Here is a 14,243-nt window from a genome sequence, read left to right as displayed (position 1 = left end):
AAAAGATAACAGCAGAAGGTCGGACATGGTCTCTACGAAAGCTGGACCAGTCTTGACTCATTCTCGACCAGTCTTGACTCATTCTCGACCAGTCTTGACTCATTCTCGACCAGTCTTGACCTTGACATACGTTTGGACTAGTCGGAATCAGCCTATCGAAATCCATTATATATTGATCTTACAAAATACCATGTTATTTGGTAGTTTGACTCATTTCTGTCAATAAAACGAATTGACTAACAAGTAAAGAAAAACTAGAATTTTCCAGTTAGGACTTATTTTAGAAAGTCCCCTTCTTTATAACTTGGATTTACGGAAAACGCTTTAACCATCTCATATACCAGAATACCGGGTCATTTAGTCGTTTGATGTATTGCTGTTACATTTAAGGATTTTGTAAAAGGAAAACAAATTATTCGGTAAAATCAATTATTAAGAAAGCTCTATATGCTATACAGTTTAATGCCAATCCAAATTGATTAGGAAAAGTTTATAAAAAATTAGAGGTTACTATATGAATTAAGTCCGAACTGAAAAAAAAACTTTATTATCCATGTCTGATTCACACCACTTCTAAAACAAAGCAGTTTTATATAATAGAAACAACTTTAAAGCCCGACTTTGATAGCTGAAATAACTTATCTTAATAATGTAGATAGCTATACAGGTTTATTAGAGCGCACGGAATACCCAGTTATATACATTTGTACACTTGTTTGCAAGGACATTTATACAATGTGAGTATCCAATACAGTGATGTCGAAAACTAGCTATAAATGACGTGCGAACTTTTGAATATTAATGTTTTATGCTATTTCTGTGTACACGGAAACGTGGGTAAAAGTTTGTTAATGCATTTTTTTTTTAAAACTGCTAACGGACGAATGACGCTTAAAATTACAATACAAACTTAAGTACAGCTCTTTGTAAGAACCAGGCAGAGCGTGATACATGATGGTTTTAGATTTTCTCTATAATTTGCCTGGTAGAAGCAATAGATGAATAATGCTCAAAAATTAAATTTGGGTGAACAAATATGAGTGGTTGCCATGGTAACAGATGCTCTATTTTTGGGTGTTTAAGACTGATAAAATCTTTCAAAAATTAGCAAAATCACTACAATTCATAGCCTGATTCTGAATAGAATCAAACTTTTTAAACAAATTTTCATATATAATATTGAAATAACTATGCTTAAACTTCATTTTAGTTAAGATGACGCGTCAACCAAATTTGTAGATTTTTTGAAAAAAATTGCCAAAAAATGCATATTTTCAATATTTCTGAAAATTGGATTTTTGCCAAATTACCCAATTTTTTCATGTGATTTTCAGAAAAGTGCAAATGTGTACAGCATAGTTAGCACTGTAGTTATGAAGTTTGGATACTACTTTACCAAATACAATAGAAAAAAGCGTGGGATTTTCTTTTGTTTTGTCACCATAGCAACCGATTTTTTCCTTGGAAACAGAAATAATATTTGCCAAATTCTGTCGTATGAGAACTTTTTTTGTCTTCAGCTGTTTCCAAAACTTTGAGAAAACATTTAAAGCATTTTCTTACACTTAGTTACTTAATTTGTTTTGTTGTAAGTGTTGTTGACAACATTCATTACCATGAAAACAAAAATAACTCATAGCAACACCCATTCAAGTCATACAAATGGATTTTTAAATGAAAGAAATACATTTAAAAAAAATGTATACTTTTCTTATGAGAATATAACTGTATGCTATGCTTTGTTTCACTCATGCAGTCTTGTAGAAAGTTCAACAAAATAAAAAAATACAATGTGGCATTCTGGTGTTTAGATAAAGGAGGAAAAAGGGGGGGGGTACAGAAATATGGACGGTCCAATAAATCAGTATAAATCTTTCATAAATCCTCATAAGGAAAATTGCTACAATGTCTGGTCATCCTTTGTTCATTGTTCTCAATCTGATAATCCGTAATGCTTCAAGAGATTGCAATAGCCTATACTGACTTTTAGCAAGGTTCAAATAACTATCTTAAGTATTGTTCTTGCAATACAATGTCCTTAAAATACATTAGTTTTCTCGCTTGAATTGTTTTACATTGTCTTTTCTGGGCCTTTTATAGCTGACTATGCAGTATGGGCTTTGCTCATTGTTGAAGGCAGTATGGTGACCTATAGTTGTTTCTGTTTGTGTCATTTTGGTCTTTTGTGGATAGTTGTCTCATTGGCAATCATACCACATCTTCTTTTTTATATGTATTGTAAAGAATAAAACACAAATTTTGGAAAAATAATTGTTTCCTTTGGAAATATATATCAGAAGTTTAATCCCATCAGGAGTAGTCTTAAACTTGATCTGTATTAAACCTAATATATTTTCTTAATCCTGGAATTAGACACACAGACCTGACAGACTATATGAAAACCACCGTTCTTTTTAACAAGAAAGTTTTGTACTATTGTATTTAAAGTAACTATTTTAAGGAATGAGATGCTAACACCAAAACCAGCTTCATATCTTTCTTTTATTCTTTTGAGACTTTGCTTGTCCTCTGCTCTGCTTGTTGTTTTTTTATTGATGTAGTATTACTTGTGTCCTTGTAATCATTTTCTTTACTTCTATTGAATAATGTACCTTTTTTCTTTAAGGTAGTAAATGTGAATATTATTAATTTTGTAGTAGTTGTAATATTTGTTGAAATCTCTCTTTGGACAGTCAAATATTTCAAAACTGTTCCTTTGTATGATTTATTAGCTATTATTATGATAGAACTGTAAATTAGGCATAAAAAGTTCAGAGCACTAGTTATAACAAAAATACAATTAAATATTTCAAAATGCTTTACAGATTGTCAAATACACTGGTTTTATATTGATTTGAATCAAACAATTTTCTTAAAATTCCTTGAAATCAGCAAACCAGTTATGATATAATACTAAATAACACACAAAAAAAGTAATGCAAAAAAAATAGATTTTCAAGAAACTTTTAATTTTTGACTGTATGAGCCTAAAATGATAAACTACTAGATGATATTTTGTAAAAAATGTGATTTAAAAAAAAAAAATAACATAAAATTTGTTCCAATATCATCATGATATACAATATTTTGTTCTACTAAGCAAAGTAATCAAATATCATTTTTCAGTGCAATATGAAAACCAAATAAAGTAATTTCAAATAAGAATTATTCATAACTTTCTTGTGCGGTAACCAATTTTTTAAATCTTTTAAAAACCAAGCTAGTATATATATTTAAGTACATCTGAGTCAGTATATATATATTATCATATAATGCAATATCAATATAATAACAACCACAAAAGTAAACCATTTAGTATATATATATTTTTCACCATCAGGTGCTAGCCCCTTATAATTATGACATATGAAACACCGATGACTTATATAAAATGAACATTTATTAATTTGTTAATTTTGTGTTTTTGTAAGTAGTTTCATTTGTGTGTCATGGGTGTCTTCACAACATCAAATTTGGAATTTAATATCACCAATAAATAAATTAAAATTAATTTGATTTGATTTATAACTTGCTTTTATACCCATATTTTGGTGGAAATGTAATCAAATAGAAATCTTTATAATAACACTGATCAGTGTACAAATTATATGTACACAAATGTACCAACTTAAATAATGTTCGGCAAAATGAAAACTTCCTCCCACAAAAAGTGTAAATAGGGCATCTTTAGAAAAACTGTATCAAAATCAGGATGAAAGGAAATATGTTTGTGTGATTCATTAGACAATACATAAATTGGTCCGAGACAACATATATTTCGTAGTGCATTTCTTTTAGAACAACATAAATGAAAATAAAAAAATCCCCCTAGCCCATTCTCAATGAAATTTTCAAAGTGTGTTGTACTAATTTTTGGAGAAATTATATCACAATTAAGGGAAACTTCATCAGCTTTAACTACAAGTTAGTATGGACAATTTTATGTTTAGGGCGTCTTGAAATCTTTCGACAGCTTCTGAAGTGGTAATTTTTAACCTTTTTCTACTTCAGCTGGACAAAATCACTACTTTCCTTTAAAATTCTGGGCCCAATTTATTTAGCTGCGTCTAATTTCACCCCCCTATTTGCAATTTGAGGCATAAAACGTGGAGAAATAAATTTGGAAGGGGTATAAAAATAATTTGCAAGTAACCCACTATCAATACTAGGGACTAAATTTGTGGAAAATGAAAATCAAGGGGCGACAATTGTGGTCTCAAACCTAATAGGATGCTTAATTTGTATTTAACCTAAATGTGCATGCAATGTTTCTCTAAGCTCTTCATCTTCAATTGCAGCAACAACAGATTGTAAATCTTCATCTTCCATCAATTCTATCCTTTGCCTGTTATGAACACCATCCCTTCTATTTAACAGTGCAAGTCTTGAAAAATAGGAGTTGATCTGAGATGTTGTTAGGCATTCTTCTCGACAAAACCTCCTTTCACCATCTTCATTCCTTGAGCACTTCATCAATTTAGAAATGTCACTTGGGTTGACCTTTTTCCCAGATATGTTTCCAGCTTGAAAAACATCGCTTAAATAGCTCTTTACCCGAGTAGAAAATCTAGTGACCTTTCTGTCCTTTTTGAGCGCCCAACCTACATTTTGATCTGCTGTCATCATGGTCATGTCGTTTTCAACACTTTCACCTTCAGTACTTCTTCTAAGTGTTGAAACACCTACTTGCGAAACCTCGAGATTGGTATAGCAGGTTTCTGCCCACTTCTTCCTTACTTGATCATAGGTAGAGGTTTGAGGATTCGATTCATATACATGTCTGTCTAAATAAACGTGTCTTTCTAAATTTGAATGGGTTTGGTACATTTTGATACATCCTTGTTCAGGACAAAGAAACAATTTAGCTGGACCTTCAACAATATCTTCTACAACATTCTCATTTGGCAGTTCTTGAGTGACATCAGCATCTTCATTTCTGTTTTCCTGGTCACCATCATTTACGGTTGTTGGTCTACACGATCTAATATCCCCATGTTTATTGTCAGGCAATTTATCGAAATTACTATGTATTATCAGACCCGTTTCTTCTTGCTCCTGTCTAAGAACATCAGACCTCATGATTTTTCTACCTATGCCTATGTTGAATGATTGCCAATGAATGATGTTGTTTTCTTCAAATTTAAGATTTGAAATAGAGTTTACCCCTTTAAGCTTGTGTTGGAACATGGTTTGCTTTGTGGTATCAACCGAAACAACAGCACACTGACAACCAGAAACACCAGATCCACTCATTATTGCTGCTTGCATATCCTCAGCTGTGGTGATATTGCCCCCTGAAGAAACATGCATTTTCATTTTGCATCTCATGTGTGCTATTTTTGAATCACAAACTGATTTTCCTGCTTGGGGCTCACTATAATCGTATCTCAGTATTCTAATACCTGAAATAAGAAAATAAAAAAAATAAAAAATGTACTGATTATTTCCTGTGATAAAGTATTGATACTCTAAAAAAGTAATTAATCTAGATTTACTGGTGTCCTCATGAGTTGGTTGGTTATTGTTAGCTGAATTGGCCCAAAAGGGCCAAATGGGCTCTTAATCACCACTTGACATCCTTCATGCAACCATTTGTTGGGTTTCTGCCCTATAATTGGTAATTTTTAGGAAAATTTCCTTTTTTGGTTTTAATCATGAACATTTTAACAGATAGAGATAAACTGTACACAACAAAATTGTTCAGCAAAGTGAGACCAAAAAAAAGTCAAAAGGATCAAGATGGTCTCTTGACCCCTTTAGGGATCTGACGATTGCTCATTATACCGGTTTTTTTTATGTGTCTAACTGTATTACGAGAAAACCTATAGGAGTTATGGCTCATAAATGACAAAGAAATTATTTTCATTTTTGCCTATTACATGCATGTATAAAGGAAACTGATATTTAGAGAGAAATGATTTTGGTTGTGTTATATCTCATATATGATCTAAATTATAATAAGTAAATACACATTTTAAATCAAAAATGATCAGCATGGCAGAATCTATTATAAGTCAAAGAAACTGTTAAAGATCAGTATTACAAGATGATCAAAATACAAAAAGTTTTTGTCATTAAAATCTATTCTCATCTACATTGTTGGAGAGTGAACTTAATGTTTGATATGCCAATTGACCAAGGTGAGTGACACTGTCTCTTTAGAGCCTCAAATTGAAGCAGTCCAAACATTTGACATTTACTGCAAAAACCTATAACCTCATATGCACATCCTAAATGCATCTAATTCATATTGAATAAATAAAATAGTTACCTGTCCTTTCCCCAATTCCATCCAAAGCAAGCCATAGGCATCCGCAGTGATAACAACCAGCATTATCACTGCGAAGAAATACCTCCTCAACCTCTGCTTTCTGTGCTTTTATGGTATGCAAAGTGTGTTCCAGAATTGATGCAACAGCATACCAATCTTGTTTGCAGCCATTTAATAAATGTGTGAACGTGTTATGCTGTAAAGGAAACATTTATTAAATTATGCAGTTATAAACTATATAAACATAAACTTAAAACCATTCCTGTAAATAATTATTCTTGGATACACATCCAGGTTTGTTATCTTTAATTTTCCATCAGTGATTAGAGAAACATGAAGCATGTGAATTAGATATAGGAAGATGTGGTATGAGTACCAATGAGACGTTGCTTTCTGTCAGTTTCATTAGAATTCAAATAACAATTTTGTATTTTAAGCTCTGACAGCATCAATTGGGGATTTGATGGTCGCAAATACTTGTCTACCGTCTCCACTAACGTGTCGCCAGTAATCTTAACTTGCAACTATCAAATCCCCAATTGATCTTAACCTAAAATACAATACAGTTGTCTCCTAATTGCGTTATGTATTGACATGTAATTTCTACAATAATTAGCAAAAAAACTCCCATGTTGCACCTAAAAAGGCCTTTTATCAAATTTTATTATATTATGAAGTGTCAAAGATGCCAGAAAACACTGAATGTTTACCTAATACACTCAGTCATTGAGGCCAGAAGTATATTAATGATGCCACCTAGTTTAGGTACCAAAAACAATAAAAAAAAATTGTGAAATTTTGTTGTGATTTTCTTGTGATGAAATTTTCACACTGAAATAAGGATTGAAATTGATTTACGAATTTCTTTTGAATTAAGAAAGGGAGATAATGGTATTAGTTTTAATGTCGCAAATACCTCTTTAACTTTCTACGCTACCCATTGCCAGGTGAGCTAAATTTGGGACTTATTTTTGTAAATAAGTAATTGTTTGGTATGTGACTTCACAATAAAAAAAATTAATTGGTATCTTAAACTCACTTTTAAAGCACCATCTGATGATCTAAATATGGCAACAGAGACATGCCAATTTAAACCTTTCTGACCATAAAAGTCGGACTGCTTTTCCCTGAAGAGCAAAGGCAGGAACTTCATGGCCCAATCCATAACAATTATCATTTGATGGCTTTCAAGGGTTTCCATTAAATGGTAGCGACATTCATTTTGATTTTTGGTCCGAAGTATGTGAGATTTCCACTGCTTCACTTTGCTAATGTCAAAATCTACAGATAACTTTATATCACTGGCTGTCTCAAAGTCTGTAAAAAAATATTCTCCTTATAATTAGTCTTTATAATAATAAATAATCAGTATGTATGTATGTATCAATTACAGACTTTTGACGAGGGTTAGTAACAATATACATTTGTATATGGACCTTTCAGATTATATTGACAGAGGACAAAGTCCAAGTGTCAATATAATGTAACTGGTCAATATATAACTTATTGACTGAACAAATGAAAGTCCTTAACTTTTATATTACATATGTAAATAAAGTATTAGAAAAATTGAGTTTATTAGTCCTTTTTTCTACATGTTATTAAATTGTAATTTGATTCCAATTCTTTTCCTCTGCTACAGCCCTTCTAGTTTCAGTGTTTATTTTGCATGAGCTTGCGAGTGCAATACAAATATTCTGTTCTACAAGGAACAATTCTAACCAATTTTCATGCAATAATCATTTTATTGTGTAGTATATGTCTTACAAATATGTTTTAAATGTGTATTTTCATTCAAATTCATCACCCTTTTATCATTTGCCTTAGTACCGTAAGTGATAGTATTGCACGTCTACTTTTAGTTACTTTATATATTAAATATTTTTTCATATTATACAATGATTCAGCTTATTGGATGTATTATATTTTTTCACACACAATAAATGGTAAATGTTAAATGTATTAGCTAATCAAAATATCAGTTTGAAAAGACTAAACCAGAGGTAAGAAATAAAGAATACCTTGAACAGACGAAATAGCTGTCTTGATTTGATGCTCCATTTCTTCCATTAACCCACACTTCTCACACAATGCTTCATGCTGGTGATCACATTTCTCTTGTAGAAGGACATCTGATGAAGAGCTAAGTGCAAATTTCATGCAATGATCTGGGATTGTACTGGCCATATCTATATTTCTGGAATATTCTGATTTCAAATACAGCTTTAAAGATTTTATGCCTGACTTTAATTCCATAATCTTATCTTTCACCACTCCATGATCACTAAGGTCCTCAATGGTCTTTAACAGACTGTCACATGCAGATGTGCCATCTGCAGCCATGTTGTCCAATCCACTAAGGTTGGTTCTTTTAGCTGCTGAACATGTTGATAAGATTTTATACAATGTTGAATCAGCTAAGGGAGTAAATACTGATTCTTTGCAATATGTCTTGTACATCTGCACAAGAGATGAATGACACGAGGTTCTCACTACTTCTGGTATAGATACAGTCTCTCCATTATCAAACTTCAGATTTCTGGTACCATAGGAACAAATTTGAACAAAATTTGGATCTAAAATAAAGTCTAATGCATGTTCCAGTTTTTCCGGATCCATTCTGTTTCTATAGAAACTACCCTGGGTCTGTTGGGGGACACCTGCACCACAAGTAGCAATATGTGACCTACTTTGGTCAATTTTCCATTTTGACAAACCCGGTATGAGAGATTGAAGGTTTTCCTTAGTATGCATGTCTGGTGATGAAATCATTGACAGTAATTGGCATTTGAGGGTATTGTTGTCAGCTTCCATGTAGAGGTTTGCAATCAAATTTGTTAAATCTGTGGATGTAGTTGGAACATTAATAATACTAGTTTCACGAGCCAAAAGATGTAATAGTTGAGATGATTGCCCTGGTGCAATGTGTTCAAGTACAGAATGTACAGCCTCATTTGCCTTCCGTTTCAAATAACGCACAGTACTGTCTTTTACATGTTCAAGAGGCGTTTTCAGTTGAAATTTAATAGGACTTATTGTACCTTTTCCAAGCAGATCAAGGGCTGAATTCATGCTATGAAGTCCTTCTTTTAAGACACCCTGCGCATTTGATGTTGCACTCCAGTTAGATTCTTGAGAGATTTGTGAGGAAGACAAATTCTGATTTTCTTGAGATGAATCACAGCTTACATTGTCAATCTGAAATTATTATAAATTCTAATGCAATTTGGATGTAACAATTTTTTTCATTGGCTAAAAGTTGACATCAAGTCCACAGTTCACGTTTAGCTATGACGTCTTTATGCCAAAATCATTCATGAAGTTTTGCGGATTTTTTTCTATTTGTCAAATTTACACATTTTTTTAGTTAAATTTTGTCGTTTTTTTTTCTTTTTGTAATGTTCTACAAATTTTATGAACATTGCTTAAAATTGACTATGAAGGGCAATAACTCCTTAGAGGGTCAATTGACCATTTTGGTCATGTTGACTTATTTTTAGGTCTTACTTTGCTGTACAATATTGCGGTTTACAGTTTATCTCTTTATATAATAATATTCAAGATAATTACAAAAAACAGCAAAATTTCCTTAAAATTACCAATTCAGGGGCAGCAACCCAACAACAGGTTGTCTGATTTATCTGAAAATTTTAGGACAGATACATCTTGACGTGATCAACAATTTTATACTTTCTCAGATTTGCTCTTAATGCTTTGGATTTTGAGTTATAAGCAAAAAACAACAATTTACCCCTATGTTCTATTTTTAGCCATGGGGGCCATCTTGATTGGTTGGCCGGGTTTATACCTACACATTTTTTTAAACTAGATACCCTAATGATGATTGTGGCCAAGTTTGGTTAAATTTAGCCCAGTAGTTTCAGAGGAGAAATTTTTGTAAAAGTTAGCGACGACGGACACTTAATGCCAAGTGATGAGAAAAGCTCCCTTGGCCCTTTGTGCCAGGTGAGCAAAAAATGGAAATTATCTGATGTTATTCAATTGGTTGCAACGAATTACATAGATTTTCCAACTTTTTTTAACTAATAATTTTCCAGATAATAGATATGACTTGATTTTTTCCCCCTGTGATTATTTTTTAGAATAAACATCCATGTTGGTTGTCAGGTATTTTAATCAGACACATTTTTTACAAGATCATACACTCATGACGATATATATAGTTCAATTAAGTTTGGCCCAGTTCTTAAGATTCATGAATACTTTTTGCACAATTTAACACATGGTTACAGACTCTAAGTGAAAAGGTGACTTAGAAATTCATTTTACGAGCTAAGCTCAAAATAATTTTATGCTGACAGTTGATTCATGCAAAAACAAAAGATCACATTTAAAATTGAAAATGGAAATGGGGAATTTATATATTATTCAGGAGATCTCTGATATACATGTAGTTCTATAGTAGAGGTTACATTTGTACACATAAAATTTAATTTTCTTTGCATGTGTAATATGAAATAAATATTTTTTGAATGCTATGAAATAGTATCTACATGTAAAGCACATTTTTACAATTTACCTTAGAAAAGTGTTATCTTACCAAATCTTCAGTTGCATATTTAACTGCTGGCAATGTCCTCAAATGGTAATTTGTTGTGTTGTTGTTTTCTTCAAACACATGATCATGAGGTTCAATATTCTGAAGCAAAAATATAAATAAGTTAACATATATACATTTTTATGTTCTCAAATATATGTACTACATGTTTGAAATAATATAAAATCTTATAAATCAATTTATTGTATAGTATGCCTACTATTTTTGATTGTTATAGGTTGTTCTCATGTTGTACTGTTATAACACTGTCCAAGGTTATGCAGAGGGTTGTGTAACCCCGCCACCTTATGTATGAATATGCCTGTCCCTAGTCAGAAGCCTGTAATTCAGTGGTTGTTGTTTGTTTTTCATTATTTCTTTTTATATAAAATAAGGCCGTGCGTTTTCTAGTTTGAATAGTTTAACATTGTCACCTACAAAAACATGTATAATTGTTAATTTCTGTGTCATTTTGTTCTCTTGTCATGCTTGTGGAGAGTTGTCACATTGGCAATCATACCACATCGTATTTTGTTATATATATAATGGACAATATGTTATCAGGTTTAAAAGCCAAAAATGGTACCTGTGCAGGAAACAGTTTGACACATTGGGACTGTATGTTAATACTAAGACATTAATTTAGAGATAATCATGCATGGATTTAAAATTGTAATAAATACATCTGGTCTAATATCCAAACATGTACATGTATACCAGAACTCACTGAATGGTAAACATTGTAATTATGGATGCCTAACTGTAAAATGTAGGTTAAAGTGATACAAGCGTTGTTCAACGGTGTTGTTTTATAGAAAAATACTGTTGTGATCAATTATCTTTAATATACATGTACATGTATTACAAAGGTAACTGTAAAATACATTTGCGTAATTGCAAAAACTTAACCAAAGTCATTTAAGCATGCAATGCAGGTCAAGTAACAAGTCTTGCTGAATTGTGTTGTATTAAATATACAATACACCTGCAGTGAAAAAATATCATTTGATATTTATGACTTTAAATTTTTTGAAAAATGTTTATAAAAACAAAACTTTACTGAATCTCAAAAGAACAAACTAGGTTATATATCTATATATATATATATATGCTTTAACCATATATATATTTGAGGTTGTTTATAAAAGGTCTAAATGTAAAATTGTCATATTGATATATGTTTTGTTTTAATGAGATTATTACCTGACATTCAACATCAGTGGCTGGAAATGTATTATAGTAGACACCACGACATTTCTTGCATATTCCTGAAATACATTTGACAATATCATTTAAAAAAGTAATCATAATACGACAAATAAAACTATGCAAAAAAAAAACCAATTAAATTTTATAAGAAAAAGTCTCCATAATGTTATGAGTGGCTTATAAATGCAAGATTTACTATTTATAATGCAAAACTGGTTTAACATTTGTACTATCTTCATAATGCTGATTGTACATTTGTATATTATACATGTTTAAATACTAAAACAATTTTTTCTTGTACCAATCCAATCCACAAATGTATATATTTGAATTTAAGCAATTTGAGAGATGGACTCTTTCAGTATGTTTCTATCACTTAGCAAAACATGGATCATGTAAATGATTCTTCCAATTGTCTTTGGTTGTTGGTGTTAACACAAGAATCTGGTTAATATCTGTGCCATTTTTATTTCTTGTATAATGGTCTCCTGTTTGGAGATGTCTCATTGACAATCATACCACATCTTCTTATTTTGTAAATATTACATTGTACTGTTTAATGTTAACTCTGATCAATTATCAGAAGTATAACAACAGTCCCTTTGTGGGTTCCTTTATTTTGGAAAAAATAAAACATGATAAAGACCTCTGCATTAGTATGAGACTTTTTAAGTTTAATCATTTGTAAACTTTCCTTTAAAAAAATTGGGCAGGGGTTCCCCTGCACGCAGCACTTTTCATTATACCCCCAACCCTATAACCCAGGCCATCAACAGGATAAAATATTATTAGTATGGATTTTGACAGTTTGATTAAAAAGACTGCAATTGAGCTTTTAGCCTTAAATGTACACCCCTATGTATTTAAAATCAGCATAATGTTAGTAAAATCTTAACATTATACTATTTTAAGAATAACAAAATATAAGTTCAGCTTTGTTTAATTTACATACACACACAGCTATCAGGAGAACGAAAAATCCTACAACTTACCAGCGCCAACTGGTAGGACTACTCCTTTCTCGAAATAAATATTCCGACACATTTCTAAGTTTATTGGCCTGTCAGGTCGGCATCTTCCCAGGTGTTCTGGAAAGGCACATCCAGCTTTAGGTCTCCAGAAAATCCCCAAGAAGTGTCTGTGCTTGGGGCAAACTTCTATGTTTCCATTGAAGGTAAACAACCCAGCTCGGAAGGAAATAAGCTCCCCCTCTCGTAACTTTTGGGAAAGTTTAAGCGAGCTAAGATGCGACTGGGTGCTTTTATTACAATCGTTCAGCTTTACCTTTGTTGCTTCTAGAGGAAATCGCGGTAATATACCACAGGCGACGGTAGGAAATAGAAGACCAAAGTGACAGTCCATATTTACCGCCTACCGGAAGCGACGATCGTTTGGCACATCGCTATGACAACATGCTAAGGGAGATAACCCAACTTCGAAAAGCGCGGGGAAATATGAAAACGAACCGTTGTTAAAATGAATTATTAAAATGGTTTATCCAAAAAATCCCACGTATTTTTTAAAAGAAATAATTAGTTCAACTATTATTTTATCATAATATCCAAACACATTCTCAGATCAGGTCTGCACTTTTTATAGAAAATGATTTTAAAATTTCATTTTCATATAGGTCAATAAGGGATATTTGTTAAAATCTGTATTTAAGTTTGATGTGTGTATATTGAAAATGCTTTTCAAATATTTGTTTTTTATGATTTTCCTTTCTTATATGTATGAATCTTTAATTTTAAATGGTTTTTGATAACTTTTTTTGATACCACTGTATCACCTTTATACAGTGTACTGCCTGGTTCTTACAAATAGCTGTACTTAAATGTTATGACTCTGTTTGAAGTATTTTCCAGTTCGGACTAATTTCAGAAAGTCTCCTTGTTTATAACTTGGATTTACGGAAAAGTTTCTTGCAGGTTAGGCTACTTAAACGATAACGTTTCAAAATTAAAGCTTTTTGTCCGCCATAACTGATTTGATCAATCAATTTTTAAATATAATACTTATAAAGGGAGAAATATTTGATGTAATGAAATTAAACATGTATATACATAATTATGTAACCTTATGCATCAGACCGGACAAAAGATATTCATAACTACATCAAATCAATACCAATATTTACATACTTATCAGTATGTTTTACTAATAAAAATTGATTTGATGTTCCATCAGATGACAAACACTCATATA

General features: G+C 31.7%; 1 protein-coding gene across 1 annotated transcript; it reads right to left on the bottom strand.

The window, feature by feature from the left end:
- Positions 1 to 2,711: 2,711 nt before the first annotated feature.
- LOC139495230 (uncharacterized) lies at positions 2,712 to 13,445 on the bottom strand. The gene is made up of 7 exons (XM_071283474.1): positions 13,031 to 13,445; positions 12,033 to 12,097; positions 10,833 to 10,931; positions 8,293 to 9,469; positions 7,311 to 7,588; positions 6,272 to 6,467; positions 2,712 to 5,402 (listed from the first exon to the last, which is right to left on the bottom strand). Exons 1-7 carry the CDS (start codon positions 13,398 to 13,400, stop codon positions 4,246 to 4,248), a joined length of 3,342 nt encoding a protein of 1,113 aa, XP_071139575.1. The 5' UTR covers positions 13,401 to 13,445; the 3' UTR covers positions 2,712 to 4,245.
- Positions 13,446 to 14,243: the final 798 nt, after the last annotated feature.

The sequence above is a fragment of the Mytilus edulis genome, chromosome 11 (genome assembly GCF_963676685.1).
Source record: "Mytilus edulis chromosome 11, xbMytEdul2.2, whole genome shotgun sequence".
Lineage (NCBI taxonomy): Eukaryota > Metazoa > Mollusca > Bivalvia > Mytilida > Mytilidae > Mytilus > Mytilus edulis.
This window is presented reverse-complemented; position numbering and strand designations above follow the sequence as displayed.